We start from the raw sequence: 26557 nt of genomic DNA, 5'->3' as shown, positions 1-26557 counted from the left end.
TTCTAGCAGCTACACTTTCAGTGCACGCTCCTGACTTGGTCACCTAGGTAATGGAAGCTATCAACTACTTATAGTTTTTCTCCTTCGAATGTGGAGGAAGTTGTTCTCTGCACATTTTCAATTTTATTTATTGCTCCTGAGCAACTGCCACATACAAAAAATATCCTCCAGTTAGCCTTCCTTTGATACTGCTGCACCTCTTATGTGTCCATAGCTTAAGTCACATCCTGCCATTTCATATAACCAATGTGTCCAATACATAAACCTAAATACATTTAATATAACATGAAAACTGTACATGTATTTTATGTAAGTCTAGCCTAAGTACCTGGCGTTACTCGGAAGTTTAAAGAATGTTAACCCTTTCAACACCAACCTGGCTCAAACCACAGTTACAATTTATGTTTATAACACCAGCTTAATGATAAATAAGTTATTTTACTAAATTCTTTGAAAGGAAGACAGAGCATCTCCAAATAAATACAGTAACAAAAAATTGTTTTTTTAATCAGAATAAATATATTTATTTCCTTTAACCTTTTATGCAGTTTGACCACGCATAGAGGAAACAAACACAGTGAACTTTATAGATGTAGATGAAAACGATCACATTGGTAGATCAAAAACTTAACAGAAGAAATGACAGATGGTTATGTGCAGACACTTCTGAAGTTCCAAGTGTTATGCATACAAAATTTCCTGCAATAGCAGCCAAATGAAGGCCATCTCTCATCCATAGGAAATAAAAGAAAGAATCGATGCGCTAATATCCCACAACAGTTGCGGAGTCCATTCTTTTACAAGGAATAACATTCATCGACGCACCAAAGACCGAACTTAAAGACGAAGGAATTAACCTGGCAATGCACCTTCCATAGCTAGAAATAGCAGCCAAATGAAGGCCATCTCTCATCCATAAGAAATAAAAGAGAAAGAATCGACGCACCAAAGACCGAACTTAAAGACGAAGGAATTAACCTGGCAATGCACCTTCCATAGCTAGAAATAGCAGCCAAATCTCACATAATTCATTGAATCTCTACAGAATTAAAAACACGAAATAATTTCACAGTTGAATACTTACGGAAATGCTTCATAAAGGATAGTGTTGTTATGTATGTGTGTATCTGGTAGTAGGGAAACACATTATAAGAATTATAAATGTATTAGAAGAAGATTCCGAGTAATTCACGCACCTGGGTATTTAACCTTGTAACAGAACAAAGGATGAAGTTCGCTGAATGCGCGTGCGTGGCTCCTGCCCTTTTGAAATATTTGTGGTAGCTGTGTGTGTGTGTGTGTGTGTAATTATCTCCCTTTATGTATCTCATAGGAGGAATGAATTGATAAAAGAAAGAGGCTGATCTCCCTTTGCAGGCTGGCAAGGACACCGAGATGGTGTCAGCTCTTCTGGTGACGATGATGGTCGCCTGGGGCTAAATGCATCAGTAACACCCCCCCCACTACCCCGCCCTGACCCTAGCCACATTCAGATGGCTGATCCCCCCCTTATGTTATAGAGATAATTAAGAAATTAGCAATTAGCGACGGCGAAACGGGAGGCTGAGACTGAAAAGTGGCAAAATTGGAAAATGATGGAAGAATAGAACACACAATTATTGAAAAACGGATGAGAAGCTGAGGCAGCCTGTGAGAGGGAGAGGTTTTGGTAGATTGACGAACCATAGCGAGATTTCTTAAAAACCGTTAAAAATTCCTCCAATTTTGTTTTATATTTTTGGGGGTTTTTTTCCAGAATTTTTTCCCTTTTTATAGAAAGTAGAAAAATTATTTGGAGGATTCCCACCAAGAGTGATACAGAAATTTTCAAGTTTTCACGTCTTTATTGATAGACAGATAGATAGATAGCTAGGCAGATAGATAGATAGATAGATAGAACCCTGCGTCCACATACTCCCTCCACAACACTGATATCAAGAAATCCTCTTGCGAGCGTGACTTAGGCATCACTGTCAGCAGTGATTTGCGTTGGACAAAGCATATCTCTAAAATTGTCAAGAAGGCCGAGGGTGTCTTGGCATCACTCAGCAAGACTTTTGTTAGCCGCTCTCCAGCCATCTATTTAAAACTGTATACAGCTATGGTACGACCACACTTGGAATTCACATCATCAGTTTGGAACCCCTATCTTGCTCAGAACATTGACCTCCTGGAATCTGTCCAGAGACGTGCAACCAAACGCATACCCTCCATCAGACACCTACCATATTCTGAGCGCCTTGTTTCCCTGGGCATGGATTCACTGAAGCTCCGGCGTCTGACGACGGAATTGGTAAACACTCACAAAGTTATCAACCACCTCACCAACAACAACACTGAACACCTTTTTGATCTCCATGTGTCCAACACACGTGGACATGCCTACAAAGTCAGAAAACAACACAGCTCCCATGACTTTCGGAAACATTTTTTCACGCTCAGAGTTGCTGAAGCATGGAATAAACTGCCTGCGTCAGTTGTTGACTGCCATGACACTGCATCCTTTAAGGCCCTCATGCTTTCCGAAATCCGCCGAAACTACACCTGATTATATATACACTTTAGATGAGTCGTAGTGCACCTGAGCACTGTACACAATTATTATTATTATTATTATAGACGGGCAGATAGATAGATAGATAGATAGATAGGCAGATAGATAGATAGACAGGCAGATAGATAGATAAATAGACATATAGATAGATATATAGACAGACAGATAGACATATAGATAGATGGGCAGATAGATAGATAGACAGGCAGATAGATAGATAGACATATAGATAGATAGGCAGATAGATAGATAGATATATAGATAGGCAGATAGATAGATAGACATATAGATAGATAGGCAGATAGATAGATGGCTGAATGGAGCGATAGACAGAAAAACAATTTACTTTCATAGAATATAGGTTTTTATTTAGCAACAGTTGTAAGCTATTCAGAGCAGAACAGATAGAGATAGATAGATGGACCATTCCACTCGGCACCTGGAATATTAAAAATTCATACCAAACAAGAAACGAGTCTTCTCATTTCTCACCTTTATGAATATATTTGTGTTTTCATAAGTTACAATTCTGAGACAATAATTTACCACAGTTATGTCAATGATATGGTTATTCCCCTGTATGACTACGTTTGTGTGTAGTTAGGATACTTTCAAGAGAGAATGATTGACCACAGACATCACAATAATATGGTTTTCCTCCTGTATGAATATATTTGTGTCTAGATAAGTGACTACTGTGAGAGAATGATTTACCACAGATATCACACTGATATGGTTTCTCTCCTGTATGAACACGTTTGTGTGCAGTTAAGTTACTACTTTGAGAGAACGATTTACCACAAATATCACAGTGATACGGTTTCTCTCCTGTATGAATAAGTTTATGTTTAGTTAAGACAGAGCTACGAGAGAATGATTTGCCACAGATATCACAGTGATATGGTCTCTCCCCTGTATGAATACGTTTGTGCCTAGTTAATGTACTACCATCAAAATATGATTTACCACAGATATCACAAGGATATGGTTTCTCTCCAGTATGAATACGTTTATGTGCAGTTAGGATACAATTAAGAGAGAATAATTTACCACAGATATCACAATGATATGGCATCTCCCCAGTATGAATATCCTTGTGTGCAGTTAAGTGAATACTTTGAGTGTATGATTTACCACAGATATCACAATGATATGGTTTCTCTCCTGTATGAATACGTCTGTGTTGCATTAAGCTACTATTTTGAGAGAATGATTTACCACAGATATCACAACGATATGGTTTCTCACCTGTGTGGATACGTTTGTGCCGACTTAATGTACTACCATCAGAGAATGATGTACCACAGATATCACATTGATAAGGTCTCTCTCCTGTATGAACACGTTTGTGCACAGTTAAATGAACACTGTAAGAGAATGATTTACCACATATATCACACTGATATGGTTTCTCTCCTGTATGAACACGTTTGTGCACAGTTACATGACCACTGTTAGAGAATGATTTACCACAGATATCACACTGATATGGTTTCTCTCCTGTATGAACACGTTTGTGCACAGTTACATGACCACTGTTAGAGAATGATTTACCACAGATATCACAATGATAAGGTCTCTCTCCTGTATGAATACGTTTGTGCATAATTAGATGTCAGTCATATGATCCTATGTGTTGAGAGGAAATCAATTGTATAATTTTCTCACTCTTTTCCATTACTTTTCCTCTCAAATCCAAGTTTATACATTTTCCTTCCTTTTCTTCTTGTACTTTATTTCTTACGAACAGTTCTTCTGCTGTATTTCTGTCCAGTTGTTACTCTTCCTTAGCAACACTTTCATTAATTAAAACCAACTTTAATCAGTACACAGGCTCCTCTTCTTGACACTCCAGTCGGTGATGTTCACAAATTTGTCTAATAATATTATTTCAGAGTAAATGTTTCACAGGAATCCTACCAGAGAATCACAGGAACAATCTGATACATCTGTCTCGTATAATAGTTTCCTTCAGCTTTTAAAACGTGGTAGATATTGAGGATGTTCATTCTGTTACATGTTGTCAGATGTTCTGAAATTATATAGAAACAACAGTGTAAGATTTTCACCGCGTGAGATGTATTTTCAGCTATTTCTATTTAATATTATCCATTTTGTAGAAAGATATGAGCAAACAAATTACTACTTGGTTGGACACAAATCGATAAATTAAAATAAAGTATTGGCTACTAAACACTTCAGAACATTTCTCAAACTAAAACAAACAAACGGGGCAACGATGGAGAAAGCAGAAGGTGGCTTCCGTAGCTAGAAAGAGTAGCCAAAATCTCGAATAAATCATGGACATCTATCTTCCATGAATAGAAATAGCAGCTAAATCCGCACAAATTGTTCATAGAACGTAATACATAAATAACCTACGCGCCAAAAACCGAACGTCTACAGAATTTAAAACATTGAAAATTTTCATTGCTTAATACTTACGGATATGTTTCATAGAGGATAATGTTGTGATATATGTGAGTATCAGGTAGTTGAGAAATTCATTATGAGCACCGATCACAAGTATTATAAACGTATTAGCTGATTAAGGATATTTAATCACACGTTACTACGAAGCAGGAAGCACGTTCAAAGCGCATGTGTTTCTCCGAATTATCTAAGGTCACTAAGTCTTCTTTAAATGCTTTTCATGTTTAATATTTTGCAGCTAATTGTTTTAATAATAATGAAATTATTATATACAGTGCTCTGGTGCACCACAACTTGTCATAAAGTGCGTATAAAGCATATGCAGTAGTGTACAAATGTCTGAGAAGTGAACAGTGTTTGAATCAGATACATGTACTTGCATGTGTATGGAGGGGAGAAAATCAGGTGTAGTGTTGGCGAATCTCAGGAAGCATGGAAGTTTTGTACGAGCAAAACGCCGACCGTCCAATTTAAACTAAGTTTTCTCAAAACAACTTGTCCGACCGTCCCATAGGCCTCCCCTTTGAGAAACACTGATTTAACCTAAATTTGAGACACCGTGCATTTTTCTCGCGTAGTATATGTAGTATCGATCGCAACAGCTGATGTACTTGCAAATGCACGTTCGGATCTTTTCGGTTTGAACGGCAGTTTTTTTCTAGCGGTGTCATATGAAATTGTCACCCATAATTATGACCCTAGTATCGATCTATTGCATTTCAATCTGTTTTAGGGTTAGGAGTGGGGTGAAGGGTATCTTTTTTCTCTTCACAAATATAAATAAACCCAATCTGTTTCTTAAACGAGGAACATATTCATACGGCACAGATTGATTTTTACCTCAATAGACGTCAGTGATTGATTGAAATTGCAGAAATTGAAGAAAAAAACAAGAACAAATATCTTACAAACCATAGAATTTCCTCAATAAAACCAAGAGACAAAGATGTTTTATTTTGATACATTCTACCAGTATACAAAGTTAAAAAATTTTTTAGTTACCTGGAAATTATGTTAAAAACTGCCATTCAAACCAAAAAGATCCGCACGTTCCCACGGCTTTATCGATCGCATTCACACCCGGAATCGATTTTTGTAATTATTTCAAGACGTATACACGCCCTGGTACCTTTACGTTCTGAGTTCAAATTCCGCCGAGGTCGACTTTGCCTTTCATCCTTTCGGGGGTCGATTAAATAAGTACCAGTTACGCACTGGGGTCGATATAATCGACTTAATCCGTTTGTCTGTCCTTGTTCGTCCTCTCTGTGTTTAGCCCCTCGTGGGTAGTAAAGAAATAGGTATCCACATATCAAAATTTGAGCGCAATTATATTTTCAATTAAGTGGCTACGCATGCGCATTGAAAATACTTCCTACTTCATGTTGGAATCCAATTAAATGTGCTGTCAATTTCTTTTAATCAGCTAATATAATAATACTTATAACGCATTTTTCAACCACCAGATAAAATCTTTATTATAATCATAGGATCTTACATAGATTTGGACATAACAAGACAAACAAATACGAAGAACCTTTCTCTTTCAACCACCAGATATACACATATAAAACATCCTCTATGAAAAATTCCCGTAAGTATTTAACAATGAAAACATTCAATGTTTCTAACTTTGTAGACTTTTGGCGCTCTTTCGTGCATCTTTTATGAATGAGAGATGTCTTTGATTTGTACGCGATTTGGCTGCTATTTCTAGCTAAGGATGAGAGATGGCCTCAATTTTGTTGCTAATTCTAATAATGGAAGTGAGATTTTACGAGTTGTGCAAGATTTGGCTGCTATTTCTAGCTAAGGATGGAAGATGGCCTTAATTTTGTTGCTATTTCTAACAATGGAAGAGAGATTTTATGTCTTGCTATTAGCTGTGCCTTAATGACTGAATCAAGAAACTGACATCGACATTCCATTCTGAAATCTAACACAGGCGTGTAGGGGCTGTTCCTAGAATTTACAAAGAAAGAAAGGCTGAAAACTGTTGTTTATATAAGCACAGGATGGCTCAAACGTATCTACGTTTTTCCCGCTTTGGGAAGTTGCAACTTCCTAATAACTTGCAAACCACGAGGTCATGTGACTTCATGCTAAAGAAGAGGACTTGGTCACCAGAACTGACCAATACCTGGTGACATTGGTCACATCCATTGTACATGCTGGCATCAGTTGGATGGTTTGACCAGAGCAGGCTAGCTAGGGAGCTGTGGCAGACTCCGTTCTCATTTGTCGCGATTTCCACAGGATGCTCTTTGTAGTGCCAACCACTTCATATTGCGCAGGGTGCTTTTCTATGGCACTACATGAGCACGTCATGGCCACAAGTGCTTTTTGCCTCTAGAGGAATATGTCTTAACACTTTTGTTATGGACTGCAGATCTTGAGTAGAGCAAGTTGCCAGGAAACTTTTTCCTTTGTCATCTTCTGAACTTTATAACCTGTCTTTCTGGGAGTTCCACTCCCACACGTTCAGTTTACTTTTTAGGGATTAGCACTTTATATAGCTGTGAGACGTACAGCTCAGTTGTTGAGGTAAATGTTTATTTCTACAGTTTATCTCAATAGAAACGAATCTGTATTTTTTAAATAGCCTCTACATCTTACATTGTTGTTTCTCTATAATTTCAGAACATCAAATAACTCTGACGTAACGAATGACACATCCTCAATATCTACCATGTTTTAAAATCTAAAGGCACTATTATACGAAACAGATGTATCAGATTGTTTCTATGAATCTCTGGTAGGATTCCTGTGAAATATTTGCTCTGAATTAATATTATTAGACAAATTTGTGAACATCACCGACTGGAGTGTCAAGAAGAGGAGCCTGTGTACTAATTAAAGTTGGATTTAATTAATGAAAGTGTTGCTAAAGAAGAGTAGCAACTGGACAGAAATACAGCAGAAGAAGTGTTTGTAAGAAATAAAGTACAAGAAGAAAGGAAGGAAAATGTATAAACTTGGATTTGAGAGGAAAAGTAATGGAAAAGAGTGAGAAAATTATAGAATTGATTTCCTCTCAACACATGGTAAAACACATAGGATCATATGACTGACATCTGTACAAAGTTCTTCTTATAAAGAATATAACCTAATTATGCACAAATGTACTCAGACAGGAGAGAAATCATATCAGTGTGATATATGTGGTAAATCATTCTCTAACAGTGGTCATGTAACTGTGCACAAACGTGTTCATACAGGAGAGAAACCATATCAATGTGATATCTGTGGTAAATCATTCTCTAACAGTGGTTATGTTACTGCTCACAAACGTACTCATACAGGAGAGAAACCATATTATTGTGATATTTGTGGTTGCTCTTTTTCTGGACATACTGCCTTAACAAAACACAGTCGTCTTCATACAGGAGAGAAACCATATCATTGTGATATCTGTGGTAAATCATTCTCTCAAAGTATTCACTTATCTACACACATACGTACTCACACAGGAGAGAAACCATTTCACTGTGATATCTGTGGTACATCATTCTCTGACAGTAGTACATTAACTACGCACAGACGTATACATACTGGAGAGAAACCATATCGTTGTGATATCTGTGGTTCATCATTCTCTCAGACTAGTAACTTATCAAAACACAAAGATGTTCATACAGGAGAAAAACCATATCATTGTGATATCTGTGGTAAATCATTCTCGCAAAATAGTAACTTAACGAAACACAAATATATTCATACAGGAGAGAAGCCGTATCATTGTGATATCTGTGGTAAATCATTCACCAGGAGTAATCACGTATCTAGGCACAAACACGTTCATACTGGAGAGAAACCATATCCTTGTGATATCTGTGGTAAATCATTCTCTCAAAGTAGTAACTTAACGGAACACAAACATATTCATACTGAAGAGAAACCGTATCATTGCCAAATTTGTGGTAAATCATTCTCTCACAGTAGTAACTTTACAAGACACAAATATATTCATACAGGAGAGAAAGGAAAAGGGTAGTTTCTTGTTTGGTATGTTTTTAACATTCCTGTGTTTTGTGCAATGGAAATATGACTAAAGCACTTCAAAAATTTTATTATTATTTATTTTTTTTTTTGCAATTTTCACCTCCTTGGTCCACAACAGATTCCTGTCTATGATGTAGGGACTTCTATATCAAAACTCCTGATAATCCTACACGTTATTCTTGAATATCACATCCTGTAATTACTGTATATTCATTGTTTCTCATCTTGAATATTTCACTCATAAAATGTTATACAATAACATATTTAATATTGTAACGCTACCAAATATGGACATCAATAATGACCCTTGCAGTGCAAAAACACAAGAGGTCCCAAAGGAAGAACATGAGGTGTATGTATAGTTTAGTGCCCCACACCAGACTGATTTCTTGTTTGTTCCTGAAGAATAGTTTGTTATAATTAATCATCATCATCATCATCATCATCATTTAACGTCCGCTTTCCATGCTAGCATGGGTTTGGACGGTTCAACTGGGGTCTGGGGAGCCCGAAGGCTGCACCAGGCCAGTCAGATCTGGCAGTGTTTCTACAGCTGGATGCCCTTCCTAACGCCAACCACTCCGAGAGTGTAGTGGGTGATTTTATGTGCCACCGACACAGGTGCCAGACGAGGCTGGCGAACGGCCACGCTCGGATGGTGTTTTTATGTGCCACCGACACAGGTGCCAGATGAAGCTGGCGAACGGCCGCGCTCGGATGGTGTTTTTATGTGCCACCGACACAGGTGCCAGACAAGGCTGGCAGACGACCACGCTCGGATGGTGTTTTTATGTGCCACCGACACAGGTTTTCAAGGGTCCAGATTAAGGTTATTTTCATAAAATAACATGAGACCACTGCAGGGAAGCTGACAAATTTCAATAACTGTTGGAAAACCAATGAAAACAATGATTCCATAAATTCCTAGCAATATCTGAAGAGTGGCTGTGTGGTAAGTAGCTTGCTAACCAACCACATGGTTCCGGGTTCAGTCCCACTGCGTGGCATCTTGGGCAAGTGTCTTCTGCTATAGCCCCGGGCCGACCAATGCCTTGTGAGTGGATTTGGTAGACGGAAACTGAAAGAAGCCTGTCGTATATATATGTATATATATATATATATGTATGCATAGGTGCAGGAGTGGCTGTGTGGTAAGTAGCTTGTTTACCAACCACATGGTTCCGGGTTCAGTCCCACTGCGTGGCATCTTGGGCAAGTGTCTTCTGCTATTGCCCCGGGCCGACCAATGCCTTGGGAGTGGATTTGGTAGACGGAAACTGAAAGAAGCCTGTCGTATATATGTATGTATATATATATGTGTATATATGTTTGTGTGTCTGTGTTTGTCCCTCTAGCATTGCTTGACAACCGATGCTGGTGTGTTTACGTCCCCGTCACTTAGCGGTTCGGCAAAAGAGACCGATAGAATAAGTACTGGGCTTACAAAGAATAAGTCCCGGGGTCGATTTGCTCGACTAAAGGCGGTGCTCCAGCATGGCCGCAGTCAAATGGCTGAAACAAGTAAGAGAGTAAACAACTGCTGAGTGCGTTTATAACAGTGTCAATAGTGCTTCTCTACAGCATGAAACTAAATTGCATCTCATCAAGGTTCAGTCTCTCTTTAATTAACCGGACTGACTCTTTCAATGGCTTCCATATCCTGGTCCAATAATCTGAAATCTCTGCTTTTACTTCTGTCTAAGGCATCTCTTTTACCCTTGAAACATTTATATGTATATGTATATATATGTATGTGTATGTTTGTGTGTCTGTGTTTGTCCCTCTAGCATTGCTTGACAACCGATGCTGGTGTGTTTACGTCCCCGTCACTTAGCGGTTCGGCAAAAGAGACCGAGAGAATAAGTCCTGGGCTTACAAAGAATAAGTCCCGGGGGTCGATTTGCTCGACTAATGGCGGTGCTCCAGCATGGCCGCAGTCAAAATGACTGAAACGAGTAAAAGAGAAAGAGTAAAGGAATCTTTATCATCCAAAATATTATATCAGACTCTGAATAATCAAATTAAAATCAAAATCAAAATCAAACCAAATCAAATCAGATCAACATCAATGGAAACTGCAGCTGTGGTACCAGTGCCGGTGACAAGTAAGCGAACCATCCGATCGTGGCCGTTGCCAGCGCCGCCCCGACTGGACTCCGTGCCGGTGGCACGTAAAAAGCACCATCTGTTCGTGGCCGTTTGCCAGCCCCGCCTGGCCCCCCGTGCCGGTAGCATGTAAAAAGCACCATCCGTCCGTGCCCGTTTGCCAGCTCCGCCTGGCCCCCGTGCCGGTAGCATGTAAAAAGCACCATCCGTCCGTGCCCGTTTGCCAGCTCCGCCTGGCCCCCGTGCCGGTAGCATGTAAAAAGCACCATCTGTCCGTGCCCGTTTGCCAGCTCCGCCTGGCCCCCGTGCCGGTAGCATGTAAAAAGCACCATCCGTCCGTGCCCGTTTGCCAGCTCCGTCTGGCACCTGTGCGGGTGGCACGTAAAAAGCATCCACTACACTCACGGAGTGGTTGGTGTTAGGAAGGGCATCCAGCCGTAGAAACACTGCCAGATCAGACTGGAGCCTGGTGCAGCCTTCTGGTTTCACACACCCCAGTTGAACTGTCCAACCCATGCCAGCATGGAAAACGGATGCTAAATGATGATGATGATGATTATGTGTGTGGAAAATGAAAATGAAGTGAAATAATTTGAGTTCCAAATCTCTGTGCTATAATTTTGTTCCTGCTGCTAACTTTTTCTTTCTGTCAGTTTGTTTGTTTTATTTTTGTGGGTAATTCTATGATCATATTCATAGGTATGTTTTTATTTTAATTTTTTTTTTCTTTTATATTATTTGTTTTGAAATGTATTAAATAAATACGGGCACCTAATTCAATTCTTGTTGGTATGAATTAGGAAAGCCCCTTGGATACAGAGAGCTTTTGGAACTTTAAATCTTTCATTTTGCACACATACACGCACATACACACAAGCACGCATACATTTTCTCACGATTCCTGTTAAGACACCCACATCATGTACCCTTCCATTAGATCCCACTATGGCTGGACGTTATAGGATTGTTGATGTATTACTGGCCCAAATATTTTACCTGTTTTATGTTCAAACTGACAAGATGTGGCCTCCTATACCTATTTCTTTATTAACCACAAGGGGCTAAACATAGAGGGGACAAACATGGACAGACATAGGTATTAAGTCGATTACATTGACCCCAGTGCGTAACTGGTACTTAATTTATCTATTTCTTTACTACCCACAAGGGGGTACAAACATGGACAGACATAGGTATTAAGTCGATTACATTGACCCCAGTGCGTAACTGGTACTTAATTTATCTATTTCTTTACTACCCACAAGGGGCTAAACACAGAGGGGACAGACACGGATTAAGTCGATTATATTGACCCCAGTGCGTAACTGGTACTTAATTTATCTATTTCTTTACTACCCACAAGGGGCTAAACAAGGACAGACCCGGATTAAGTCGATTACATCGACCCCAGTGCATAACTGGTACTTAATTTATCGACCCCGAAAGGATGAAAGGCAAAGTCAACTTCGACGAAATTTGGACTCAACGTAACGGCAGACGAAATACGGCTATGCATTTCGCCCGGCGTGCTAACGGTTCTGCCAGCTCACCGCCTCTTATACCTGCCCCACAAAATCATCCTAACAATAAACTATCATATAGTCAAATTCTCAAAGCTACAAGATAATACATGTTTAATTCAGGACTATATAAACAACTAAACATTGCATTTAACAGAGTAAGCAGAATGCTAAAGGACCATCATCATCATTTAGCGTCTGTTGTCCATACTGGCATGGGCTGGACAGTTCGACCAGGGCTGGCAAGGCTGGAGAGCTGCACCAGGTTCCAGTCTGCTTTAGCTTCGTTTTTATGGTTGGATCCCCTTCCTAACACCAGAATCTGCCATGACTACAATTTCACTTGGCTTGATGGGTTTTCTTCTCAAGCACAGCATAATGTCTCTGTCATTTGTCATTGCCTCCATGAGGCCCAACACAATCAAAAGGTGCTTTCTGTGTGCCCCCAGCATGGATGGGTACCAGTTACATGACACCAACATAAGCCATGGCTAAGATTTCACTCGGCTTGGTGAGTCTTCTGGGCCAAAATAGAATGCAAACAGTGTTGTGAGGTGTGAAGTTGGAATTGCATCAGAAGCAGTTGTTAACCGGGTGAAATTACTTCCGGAATAATAATAATAATAATAATTGTGTACAGTGCTCAGGTGCACTACAACTCATCTAAAGTGTATATATAATCAGGTGTAGTTTTGGCGGATTTCGGAAAGCATGAGGGCCTTAAAAGATGCAGTGTCATTGCAGTCAACAACTGACGCAGGCAGTTTATTCCATGTTTGTGTTCTTTGGTGCTTTAACCACCCTGAGCAAGTTGGAGGATGAGATGTTGTAGAGATTGACGAATCCAAGTTCATGCACAGAAAATATCATCACGGTTATCGACAAAGGCGCAGGAGTGGCTGTGTGGTACGTAGCTTGCTAACCAACCACATCGTTCCGGGTTCAGTCCCACCGCGTGGCATCTTGGGCAAGTGTCTTCTGCTATAGCCCTGGGCCGACCAATGCCTTGTGAGTGTATTTGGTAGACGGAAACTGAAAGAAGCCTGTCGTATATATATGTATGTGTTTGTCCCCCTAGCATTGCTTGACAACCGATGCTGGTGTGTTTACGTCCCCGTCACTTAGTGGTTCGGCGAAAGAGACCGATAGAATAAGTACTGGGCTTATGAAGAATAGGTTCCGGGGTCGATTTGCTTGACCAAAGGCGGTGCTCCAGCATGGCCGCAGTCAAGTGACTGAAACGCGTAAAAGAGTAAAGGCATTGGGTTCTTGGAATGCTCGAATGGTACAGTCTGAGATATCTTAGTTCTTGTGGAAAACAGAGGTACAGCAACATTGTTGCCTATTATCACCGGCTGTGTTTTGCCAGGAACGAAGATTATCCCAGATTCTTGGATCGCATACCATAACTTGCCACACCATTCTGCTGTCAACCACAGCGTCACCCTTGTGGATACCGCAGATGCTTCAGTCCACACAAGCACCGTGGAATGGATGTGGAGTCGAGTGAAATCAGATCAGAGGATGCATTGAATGTCTGTACTTGCATGAATTTTGTTGGCAACAATATTTTTATGAGCTTCATAAAATGTATTAGATGGGGTTATCCTGTATCATCATCATCATCATCGTCGTTTAGCGTCCGCTTTCCATGCTGGCATGGGTTAGACGGTTCAACTGGGGTCTGGGAAGTCAGAAGGCTGCACCAGGCTCCAGTCTGATCTGGCAGTGTTTCTACGGTTGGATGCCCTTCCTAACGCCAACCACTCCGTGAGTGTAGTGGGTGCTTTTTACGTGCCACCGGCATGGGGGCCAGGCAAGGCTGGCAACGGCCACGATCGGTTGGTGCTTTTTACGTGCCAGACAAGGCTGGCAACGGCTACGATCGGATGGTGCTTTTTATGTGCCACTGGCACGGGGGCCAGACGAGGCTGGCAGACGGCCACGATTGGATGGTGCTTTTTACATGCCACCAGCACGGGGGCCAGGCGAGGCTGGCAACGGCCACGATCGGTTGGTGCTTTTTACGTGCCACCGGCATGGGGGCCATGCAAGGCTGGCAACGGCTACGATCGGATGGTGCTTTTTACATGCCACCAGCACGGGGCCAGGTGAGGCTGGCAACGGCCACGATCGGTTGGCTCTTTTTACGTGCCAGACGAGGCTTGCAACGGCTACGATCGGTTGGTGCTTTTTACATGCCACCGGCACGGGGGCCAGGCGAGGCTGGCAAACGGCCACGATCGGATGGTGCTTTTGTACAAACGCGTGCATGTGTGTTAGGATGTGTGTGAGTATATGTAATAAGTGCGCATGAAGTTCATAAAATCCATTCTGTTGTTTATTTAGCCTCAAATTCATGGGAATCTATATAATTTTATATTTATCTCTTTTGCCTTTCTTTCTTTTCTCTATGTGCCTTTTGGGTCTTGTAATTTGTATATTTTTCAGAGTTTTAAAGATACTTTTTCAAAATTGTTTTCTACACAAGGAAATAAACTGTGCAAGCAAAATTTGGTCTCTCTTCATTTTTTTGTTGTTGTTTTTTTTAATGACTTTTCAATTGGTAATCATTACACTGTGAGTCTAAACCAGATTTTTAAAAAAAATTGCTACCACACACAATTAATAACTATTTTCCATTTTCTTCTCTGGGGTAAGGTATCTATTTTTTCTTCACAAATGTAAATAAACCCAATCTGTTTCTTAAACGAGGGACATATTCATACGGCACAGAATGTTTTTTTTTTACCTCAATAGACGTCACTGATTGGTTGAAATTGCAGAAATTGAAGAAAAAAGCAACAAATATCTTACAAACTATAGAATTTTCTCAATAGAGCCAAGAGAAAAAGATGTTTTATAAACACATTCTACCAGTATACGAAGTTTAAAATTTTTTAGTTACCTAGAAATTATGTTTAAAACTGCTATTCAAACCGAAAAGATCCCTATTAATTTAACCTTAGAGTAGAACTTTTTTTTTTAAATAAAAGAAAATAAATAAAGAAAACGAATAAAAGTTCACGAGATCGAACCCGGCAGCCTACAAGGCCCAGCAACTATCTTTTCCTTCGATCAATGATTAAGCTGGGCTACTAGCACCCACCTTGCTCATCACATCCTTCCATCGTTTGTCGTATTCTCTCTGTGGCAGGGGGTCCTGCTCTCCAACCCCATCTTGCTCTTCAGATGGTATCCGAAGTAAGACAGCAAACCTATTTCTTTACTACCCACAAGGGGTTAAACACAGAGAGGACAAACGGATTAAGTCGATTACATCGACCCCAGTGTGTAACTCGTACTTAATTTATCGACCCCGAAAGGATGAAAGGCAAAGTCGACCTCGGCGGAATTTGAACTCAGAACGTAGCGGCAGACGAAATACTACTACGCATTTCGCCCGGCGTGCTAACGTTTCTGCCATCTCGGGGCCAGAGATGAAGGACTCTTTCACAGAACCTTCCATTCTAGTCCTCCAAACACACTCTTTCAGTACTGCAGCCGTACTTTTTAAACGAAAACAAAGAAAGAAAACGAATTAGAGTTCAAAAAGATCGAATCCGGCAGCCTATGAGGCCAATACATAGAGGAATCTTTATTATGATCAAAAACGATCTTACATAGAGAGGGACATTACAAGGCCAATACATAAAGAGAGATAATTGGACTTCGCTGCATTAAATATATAGCACAGGGGATACGCATGCGCATCGAGCGTACTTCTTAATTGATGTCGATGTCGATATCCGATTAAATGTCCTGTCATTATAATTTATTCCTCAACTACCAGACACACACATACATAACAACACTGTCCTTTATGAAACATTTCCGTAAGTATGAAGCAATGAAAATATTCAATGTTTTTAATTCTGAAGACGTTCGTCTTTTTTTTTTTAGCTCGTCGGTTTTTTTGTGTCTCTTCTATGTTTTATGAACGAGAGATGTCCTTGATTTGTGCGGAATTTAGCTGCTATTTCTTGCTATTGAATACAGATGTCCTTGATTTGTGCGGAATTTAGCTGCTATTTCTTGCTATGGAATACATATGTCCCTGATTTATGCGGAATTTAGCTGCTATTTCTTGCTATGGAATACAGATGCCCATGATTTGTGCGAATTTGGCTGCTATTTCTTGCTATGGAGTACAGATGTCCCTGATTTGTGCGAAATTTGGCTGCTATTTCTTGCTATGGAATACAGATGCCCATGATTTATGCGAAATTTAGCTGCTATTTCTTGCTATGGAATACAGATGCCCATGATTTGTGCGAAATTTGGCTGCTATTTCTTGCTATGGAATACAGATGCCCCTGATTTGTGCGAAATTTGGCTGCTATTTCTTGCTATGGAATACATATGTCCCTGACTTATGCGGAATTTAGCTGCTATTTCTTGCTATGGAATACAGATGCCCATGATTTATGCGAAATTTAGCTGCTATTTCTTGCTATGGAATACAGATGCCCATGATTTGTGCGAAATTTGGCTGCTATTTCTTGCTATGGAGTACAGATGTCCCTGATTTGTGCGAAATTTGGCTGCTATTTCTTGCTATGGAATACAGATGTCCCTGATTTGTGCGAAATTTAGCTGCTATTTCTTGCTATTGAATACAGATGTCCCTGATTTGTGCGGAATTTAGCTGCTATTTCTTGCTATGGAATACAGATGCCCATGATTTGTGCGAAATTTGGCTGCTATTTCTTGCTATGGGGTACAGATGACCCTGATTTGTGCGAAATTTAGCTGCTATTTCTTGCTATGGAATACAGATGCCCCTGATTTGTGCGAAATTTAGCTGCTATTTCTTGCTATGGAATACAGATGCCCATGATTTGTGCGAAATTTAGCTGCTATTTCTTGCTATGGAATACAGATGCCCATGATTTTTGCGAAATTTAGCTGCTATTTCTTGCTATGGAATACAGATGTCCCTGATTTGTGCGGAATTTAGCTGCTATTTCTTGCTATGGTATACAGATGTCCCTGATTTGTGCGAAATTTAGCTGCTATTTCTTGCTATGGAATTCAGATGCCCATGATTTGTTTTTGAGTGTTGGCTGTTATTTCTAGCTGTAGAAGCTACCTTCTGATGACGCCATCAGTGTGTTTTAGTTAGAGAAATATTCTGAAATGTTTAGAAGCCCATATTTTATTTTAATTCTTCGATTGTTTCTCGGTATAACTACCGATATGTGTCCAGCCAAGAAGGAATTTGTTTCCTCATAACTTTCTACAAAATGGATAATATCTAACAGAAACTTCTATATAAATATTATGCATGAATTTGTTGTGTAAAGCAAAGTACAATTCAATGGGTTTTAGGTACTACTAGCGAACAGTGGTCCCGGTGCGCGCACTCGCGTCAGCTAGTCGTGACTAGTCGATCCTTACTTTGTGTTTTTGTGTTTTATTTACTTTGCTAGGTGGTCGTCGTAGGATCGACTAGTCACGACTAGCTTGCGCGACTACGCGCACCGGAAACGTGCACCCTTAACGTAGTTCTCGGGGACATTCAGCGTGACACAGAGAGTGACAAGGCCGGCCCCTTTGAAATACGGGTACAACAGGAAACAGGAAGTAAGAGTGAGAGAAAGTTGTGGTGAAAGAGTACAGCAGGGATCACCACCATCCCCTGCCGGGAGCCTCGTGGAGCTTTTAGGTGTTTTCGCTCAATAAACACTCACAACGCCCGGTCTGGGAATCGAAACCGCGATCGTATGACCGCGAGTCCGCTGCCCTAGCCACTGGGCCATTGCGCCTCCACAGCCGCAACAGAAATATGATAAGAGAGAAAGGAAGATAATTAGAGGTAGGTGGCTTAAGTATTTCAATGAGATACGCATGCGCATTGACAATTCTTCCTCCCGATTAAATGTCTTGGGAAGGGATTTCTCTTAATCGGTTAATTTATAATACTTGTACCTATACCGAAGTTACGCCCATTTATCAACTACCAGACACACACACACACATATAACACTATCCAGCGATCCTTTATGAAACATTTCCGTAAGTATTTAGCAAGGAAACCATTTAATGTTTCCAATTCTGTAGACGTTTCTGTCTTTGGTGCGTCGATTCTTTGTTTCTCTTCCATGTTTTATGAATGAGAGATGTCCTTCGTTTGTGCGAGATTTTGCTGCTATTTCTAGCCAAGGAGGACCTTAGCGAAAGTACTGGCGCTGGAAGTAAGAGGTGCCCTGTTATATATATATATATATATATATATATATATATATATGTATATATATATATACACCACTGGAAACCTGCTACAGTGACATTATTACTTTTTCCATGCTTCCGACTGGACGTGGGAAGAGAAATCCCAAAACAAAAATATTTTCGAACGCCTTTTACTGGAAGACGCGTTCGTTCGGGCGATCTTTCGTCTCTAGTAGACCTTTCCGTCGATTTCCGTAAAAATTTTTTTTTTTTTTACATATGGGCTTGCGGGAACTTTTGAAGTAATGAGAGCGAAAGAGACTAAGAGAAAGCGATTGTATGACGAGGGAAGTTCTTTTGAAGTTACCGTGCATGGGAAGCATTGATGTACATGTGTGTGTGTGTTTGATGGGGTGTGGGAGACAGACAGTATGTTGTGTAAGTGAAGTGCTTCTGTTAGTGTGTGTGAAAGAGAGAGATAACTGGGGTCGATGTAATCGACTTAATACCTATGTCTGTCCTTGTTTGTTCTCTCTGTGTTTAGCCCCTTGTGGGTAGTAAAGAAATAAGTATTTGGTCTGCCGTTACGTTCTGAGTTCAAATTCCGCCGAGGTCGACTTTGCCTTTCATCCTTTCGGGGTCGATTAAATAAAGTACCAGTTACGCACTGGGGTCGATATAATCGACTTAATCCGTTTGTCTGTCCTTGTTTGTTCTCTCTGTGTTTAGCCCCTTGTGGGTAGTAAAGAAATAGGTATTTCGTCTGCCGTTACGTTCTGAGTTCAAATTCCGCCGAGGTCGACTTTGCCTTTCATCCTTTCGGGGTCGATTAAATAAAGTACCAGTTACGCACTGGGGTCAATATAATCGACTTAATCCGTTTGTCTGTCCTTGTTTGTTCTCTCTGTGTTTAGCCCCTTGTGGGTAGTAAAGAAATAGGTATTTCGTCTGCCGTTACGTTCTGAGTTCAAATTCCGCCGAGGTCGACTTTGCCTTTCATCCTTTCGGGGGTCGATTAAATAAGTACCAGTTACGCACTGGGGTCGATATAATCGACTTAATCCGTTTGTCTGTCCTTGTTTGTCCTCTCTATGTTTAGCCCCTTGTGGGTAGTAAAGAAATAGGTATTTCGTCTGCCGTTACGTTCTGAGTTCAAATTCCGCCGAGGTCGACTTTGCCTTTCATCCTTTCGGGGGGTCGATAAATAAGTACCAGTTACGCACTGGGGTCGATATAATCGACTTAATCCGTTTGTCTGTCCTTGTTTGTCCTCTCTGTGTTTAGCCCCTTGTGGGTAGTAAAGAAATAGGTACTACTTAAGAGCACTTCATCCCATGTGTTTCTGGGTGTCCCACTCCCACACATTCCATTTTCTCTTAGAGATTAGCACTTTGTGAATTGCTGGCATCCAGCTCAGTTCTTAAGGTAGATGTTTATTCCAACAGATTTTCTCAATAGAAATGAATCTGTATTTTTTCAATAGCCTCTACATCTTACACTGTTCTTTCTATGTAATTTCAGAACATCAGATGACATTGACTTAACAGAACGAAGCATCCTCAATACCTACCATGTTTCCAGAACTAAAGGAAAATATTATATGAAACCTGCATAACACTGTTTCTACAGATCTGTGATAGAATTCCTTTGAAACATTTGCTCTCATATGAAATATTATTAGCCAAATTTGTGAACATCCCTGACTGGAGTGTGAAGAAGAAGAGCCTGTGTGTTGATTGAAGTTGGATAAATTAATTGAAGTGTTGCTAAACATAAGTAACACTGAACAGAAATAGAGCAGAAGAACTGTTTGTAAGAAATTAAGTAAAAGAACAAATGCAAGAAAAATATACAAACTTAGATTTGAGGGGAACAATAATAGAAAAGCGTGGGAAAATTGTATGATTGATTTTCCCTGAACACATGGTAGATGAGGTGAGATCATATGGCTATGATGTCTGTACAAAGTCCTTCTTTTAAAGAAAGTAACCTAATTATGCACAAACGTATTCATATGGGGGAGAAACCATATCAGTGTGATATCTGTGGTAAGTCATTCTCTAACAGTAGTTACTTATCTAGACACAAACATATTCACACAGGAGAGAACCCATATCCTTGTAATATCTGTGGTAAATCATTCTCTGAAAATAGAATCTTAACTGCCCACAAACGTACTCATACAGGTGAGAAACCATATCACTGTGATATCTGTGGTAAATCATTCTCTTATAATTGTGTCTTAACTGCACATGAACGTATTCACACAGGAGAGAAACCATATCAGTGTGATATCTGTGGTAAATCATTCTCTCAAAGAATTCACTTATCTACACACATACGTATTCATACAGGAGAGAAACCATATCAGTGTGATGTCTGTGGTAAATCATTCTCTCAAAATAGTACCTTAATGGAACACAAACGTATTCACACAGGAGAGAAACCATTTCACTGCGATATCTGTGATAAATCATTCACATATAATTGTGTCTTAATTGCACATAAACGTATTCATTCAGGAGAGAAACCATATCCTTGTGATATCTGCGGTAAATCATTCTCTGAAAGTAATGCATTAACTAGACACACACATATTCATACAGAAGAGAAACTATATCATTGTGATATCTGTGGTAAATCATTCTCTTGCCGTGGTTATGTTACTGTGCACAAACGTTCTCATACAGGAGAGAAACCATATCAATGTGATATCTGTGGTAAGTCATTCGCTTGCCGTAGTAATGTTACTGCACACAAGCGTACTCATACAGGAGAGAAACCATATCACTGTGAGATCTGTGGTAAATCATTCTCTCAAAATATTAGCTTAATGGAACACAGTCGTCTTCATACAGGAGAGAAACCGTATCAGTGTGATATCTGTGATAAATCATTCACTTATAATTGTGTCTTAATTGCACATAAACGTATTCATTCAAGAGAGAAACCATATCATTGTGATATCTGCGGTAAATCATTCTCTGAAAGTAATGCATTAACTAGACACACACATATTCATACAGAGAGAAACTATATCATTGTGATATCTGTGGTAAATCATTCTCTAGCCGTGGTAATGTTACTGTGCACAAACGTTCTCATACAGGAGAGAAACCATATCAATGTGATATCTGTGGTAAATCATTCTCTAGAAGTAGTCATGTTATTGCACACAAGCGTACTCATACAGGAGAGAAACCATATCGTTGTGATATTTGTGGTAACTCTTTCTCTGAAAATACTGCCTTAACAAAACACAGTCGTCTTCATACAGGAGAGAAACCGTATCAGTGTGATATCTGCGATAAATCATTCACTCATAATTGTGTCTTAATTGCACATAAACGTATTCATTCAGGAGAGAAACCATATCCTTGTGATATCTGTGGTAAATCATTCTCTGAAAGTAGTGCATTAACTAGACACACACATATTCATACAGGAGAGAAACCATATCATTGTGATATCTGTGGCAAATCATTCACTCTAAATGGCAACTTAACTGTACACAAAAATATTCATACAGGGGAGAAACCATATCATTGTGATATCTGTGGTAGATCATTCTCTCACGGTAGTCACTTATCTAGACACAAACATGTTCATTCAGGAGTGAAACCATATCATTGTGATGTCTGTGGTAAATCATTCTCTCAAAATTGTGATTTAACAGAACACAAATATATACATACAGGAGATAAACCATATCATTGTGATATCTGTGGTAAATCTTTCATCCGCAATTATGACGTAACTAGACATAAATGTATTCATACAGGAGAGAAACCATATCAGTGTGATATCTGTGGTAAATCATTCTCTGACAATAGAAACTTAATGAAGCACAGACCTATTCATACAAGAGAGAAAGGAAAAGGGTAATTTCTTGTTTATTATATATTTTTAATATTTCTGTTTTGTGCAATGGAAAATATGACTGAAGTATTTCAAAAATTAAAAAAAAATTTTTGTGTTTTGTTTTCGCAAATTTTCACCTCTCCTTGTTCCACAGCCGCTGGTGCGGATTCCTTTCTTTAATGTTAGGACTTCTGTACCAAAACTCTTCCTCCTGACAACCCTATGCATTATATATTATTGAATATTGTATCCTGTAATTACAGTATATTTATTGCTGTATAGTAAAAGATCTGATTTCCTCCTACTCTTACGACACCGAACACCATTGCAATTCTTGACTAACACGTAGAATATTGTCGTAAATGGATAATTTGGTTTTTGTTCGTAAAATAGGATAATATATTTTCAGAGAGACCTGAAAGATAAAACATTTAACCCTTTAGTGTTCGCATTATTCTGCCAAAATTAATTCTTTTTCATCCACATTGTTTTGAACTAATCATGCATTATCTTGTAGCTATGAGATTTTGATGAGGTAACTGTTAATTTTTAAAACAATATTGTAGGGTTGGTGTGAGAGACCAGATATGGCTAATTTGAACATAAAACAGGTAGAATATTTTGGGCCGGATATGGCCAGTTTAAATGCTAAAGGGTTAAAGTATAAACGATAAAAAAAACAATTACCAAGAGATTAAAACGCAATTGCTTCACCAATGAAACAAAAAGAAAAAGAGAAAAGTTGGGTGGGGTTAAGCGGTAGAAGATGGGTGGGGAGGGGCTTTTGATCTTTTATGCTTTTGTTGTAATTTTTTCTTCCTGTAGAAATCTGTTGCTAAATAAAAATCTATGTGGCCGTTCGCCAGCCTCATCTGGCACCTGTGTCGGTGGCACATAAAAACACCATCCGAGTGTGGCCGTCTGCCAGCCTTGTCTGGCACCTGTGTCGGTGGCACATAAAATCACCCACTACACTCTCGGAGTGGTTGGCGTTAGGAAGGGCATCCAGCTGTAGAAACACTGCCAGATCTGACTGGCCTGGTGTAGCCTTCGGGCTCCTCAGACCCCAGTTGAACCGTCCAACCCATGCTAGCATGGAAAGCAGACGTTAAATGATGATGATGATGATGATTCTGTGAAAGTAAATTGTCTTTTAAAAAAAAGTGGATTTTCCAATAGAAACCTGTAACGACGACAATAATGTAACAAAATTTCCAAAAATACATTTGATATTCAGTCGGGGGCCTTTTTTATGTGGATCTTGGTAATTTGTATACCTGTTGAATTGTTAACGATTCATGAAATTTTTGTTTATCCAAATGATGACCAGCATCCATGCAAAGACTATGGATGGGAAGCACTCCGTCGGTTACGACGACGAGGGTTCCGGTTGATCCGAATCAACGGAACAGCCTGCTCGTGAAATTCACGTGTAAGTGGCTGAGCACTCCACAGACACGTGTACCCTTAACGTAGTTCTCGGGGGATATTCAGCGTGACACAGAGAGTGACAAGGCCGGCCCCTTTGAAATACAGGTACAACAGAAACAGGAAGTAAGAGTGAGAGAAAGTTGTGATGAAATAGTACAGCAGGGATCACCACCATCCCCTGCCGGAGCCTCGTGGAGCTTTTAGGTGTTTTCGCTCAATAAACACTCACAACGCCCGGTCTGGGAATCGAAACCGCGATCCTACGACTGCGAGTCCGCTGCCCTAACCACTGGGCCATTGCACCTCCACACAAAGACTATAGAAGGGCGATGGATGTTGATCAAGGAGAAAAAGAAAGATGACAATGTGGGATTCTTGGTGATTTATTTACATCATATCTTGATCAACATCCATAATGACACAAATTAAGAGATTTTGAATAACTATTCACAAATCTCATTTCATCATCATCATCATCATCGTTTAGCGTCCGCTTTCCATGCTGGCATGGGTTGGATGGTTCAACTGGGGTCTGGGAAGCCAGAAGGCTGCACCAGGCCCAGTCTGATCTGGCAGTGTTTCTACGGCTGGATGCCCTTCCTAACGCCAATAACATCAATAACTGCAGATGTGATTGTTTTCATCTATATCTATAAAATTCACTGTGTGTGTGTTTCTTCTATGCACACCTAAACTGCTGGATCAATCTACACCCCGCCCCCATACGACCCTTCTGTTTTTTGGGGGGTTTTTTCCAGTGTTACTACTCTTTCACTTTTGATAACGCTAGAATCGTTTCACTTTTGACTTAGTTTTTTTGTTTTTTTTTGTTCAGCTGTATAATATTGTTGCATCATCATCATCGTCGTTTAATGTCTGCTTCCCATGCTAGCATGGGTTGGACGATTTGACTGAGGTCTGGCAAACCAGATGGCTGCACCAGGCTCCAATCTGATCTGGCAGAGTTTCTACAGCTGGATGCCTTTCCTAACGCCAACCACTCCGAGAGTGTAGTGGGTGCTTTTACGTGCCATCAACATGAGGGCCAGTTTAGTGGTACTGGCAATGGCCACACTCAAATGGTGCTTTTTATGTGCCACCTGCACAGGAGCCAGTCTGGTGGCACTGGCACCGGTCTCGTTTTATGTACCTGTCATATCCATCGGTTTCGTTTTGTTTTTTTTTTTTGCTTTAAAGGTAAACAATTTTGATAGGACGGTTTTAAAGGAAAAGAAACAGGTTTCTAAATCAAGAAATGTGTTCATACAGTAGGATATCTTTCAATTTATACGATAAACTGTATAAATTTTAAAGTTCAATATTCCCATGACATAAGTTAGAGATATCAACATGAGTTATTCAAGTTGTTCACGGAATGGACCTAATAAAATTAGCTCGATATTTCATATCTAAATTCGAAGTGACAATGTCTACTTGGGTATTGGACCTACCTCAGATCCAAGATTGAATCTACATTTTCCCCACTAGCCATACGGCCTATTGTTCTGTCAAGGACTAAAGCGGATTTATGTGTTCTCCCCTTCACTCTTAATCTTTTCTATGCCATGAAAAGTTGAAATGGATAACGAGTGGCCTGCATTAATTGATCCCTTGTTAGAGTGGTATACCTCATTTGCTATCTGCTCTGCATAAGCTCAGTGTCTGTAAAATTCACTGTGTGTGTGTGTGCATGCATGCATGTGTGTTTCTTCTATGTGCATAGCCAAACCGCTGGAGCATTCTGTACCAAATTTGATTTTTTATCAGAATAAGTATATATAACATTCTTTAAACTTACGAGTAACACCAGGTACTTAGGCTAGTCTTATATAAATTACATGTACAGTTTTCATGTTATATTAAATATATACACATTTTTGTATTGGCTCTATCAGTTATATGGTGATCTCATTCTCGCTCACAACATCATAAGCAGAAAGTGTAACCTCTCGAAAGAGCTGTTCTTCACTCCTGCTCCAGAGCGTCGGCTGCGGGGTCACTCTGAAAAGCTCTATCTGCAACGATTTCATCTCAATCGAAGGAGAGGGGGCTTTCTCTGTCCAGGTCAAGATAGTGAAGATGCTGACGACTGCTCGGTTCTAAGTCTCTCTTGACCATAAGTGGCCTGAACTCTTTGCATGAACACCCTCCCTGTACATAACTCCATGTCCCCCTACATGGCCTTCCTTTTTGCTTTTTGAGCCAAAAAATTAACTTAACTTAACTATTACATACATTGTTTTCATGAAATTCCAGGATATCGCCTGTTGGTAACTCCAGATTTCTATCACAGTATACTTTCACGTTTTTAGGGGCAATTTACTTTCACTATTTTATAAGACTAAACTACATGTTAACTCAATTCTCTTTCCCCTTTTCATTTGCAAATGAAATGAGACTTTTTTCAAGCTTTTTACATTTGACACAAAGAAAAAAATGAATCTAAAAACAATTGATGTACTTCCTGTTATCAACC

At 39.8% G+C, this 26557-nt stretch overlaps 3 protein-coding genes across 3 annotated transcripts in view; 2 read left to right on the top strand and 1 right to left on the bottom strand.

Moving 5' to 3' along the window:
- LOC115226337 (zinc finger protein 271-like) overlaps nt 1-26557 on the top strand; it is a 478512-nt gene that overhangs the window by 335511 nt on the left and 116444 nt on the right. The gene's annotated exons all lie outside the window — the stretch shown is intronic.
- LOC115226582 (zinc finger protein 665-like) overlaps nt 1-26557 on the bottom strand; it is a 128683-nt gene that overhangs the window by 97511 nt on the left and 4615 nt on the right. The window contains exon 3 of the mRNA XM_036515255.1: nt 1085-1209. The gene's annotated coding sequence lies outside the window, so the exon portion shown is untranslated. The remainder of the gene's footprint in view (nt 1-1084; nt 1210-26557) is intronic.
- LOC115226381 (zinc finger protein 208-like) overlaps nt 6359-26557 on the top strand; it is a 63920-nt gene continuing 43721 nt past the window's right edge. Inside the window, exons 1-4 of the mRNA XM_036515223.1 lie at nt 6359-6581; nt 7628-8533; nt 20968-21579; nt 22167-22474. Coding sequence (XP_036371116.1) covers nt 8100-8533; nt 20968-21579; nt 22167-22474 — 1354 coding nt within the window. The 5' untranslated portion in view covers nt 6359-6581; nt 7628-8099. The remainder of the gene's footprint in view (nt 6582-7627; nt 8534-20967; nt 21580-22166; nt 22475-26557) is intronic.

Source organism: Octopus sinensis, linkage group LG30, assembly GCF_006345805.1.
Source record: "Octopus sinensis linkage group LG30, ASM634580v1, whole genome shotgun sequence".
Taxonomy (NCBI): domain Eukaryota; kingdom Metazoa; phylum Mollusca; class Cephalopoda; order Octopoda; family Octopodidae; genus Octopus; species Octopus sinensis.
This window is presented reverse-complemented; position numbering and strand designations above follow the sequence as displayed.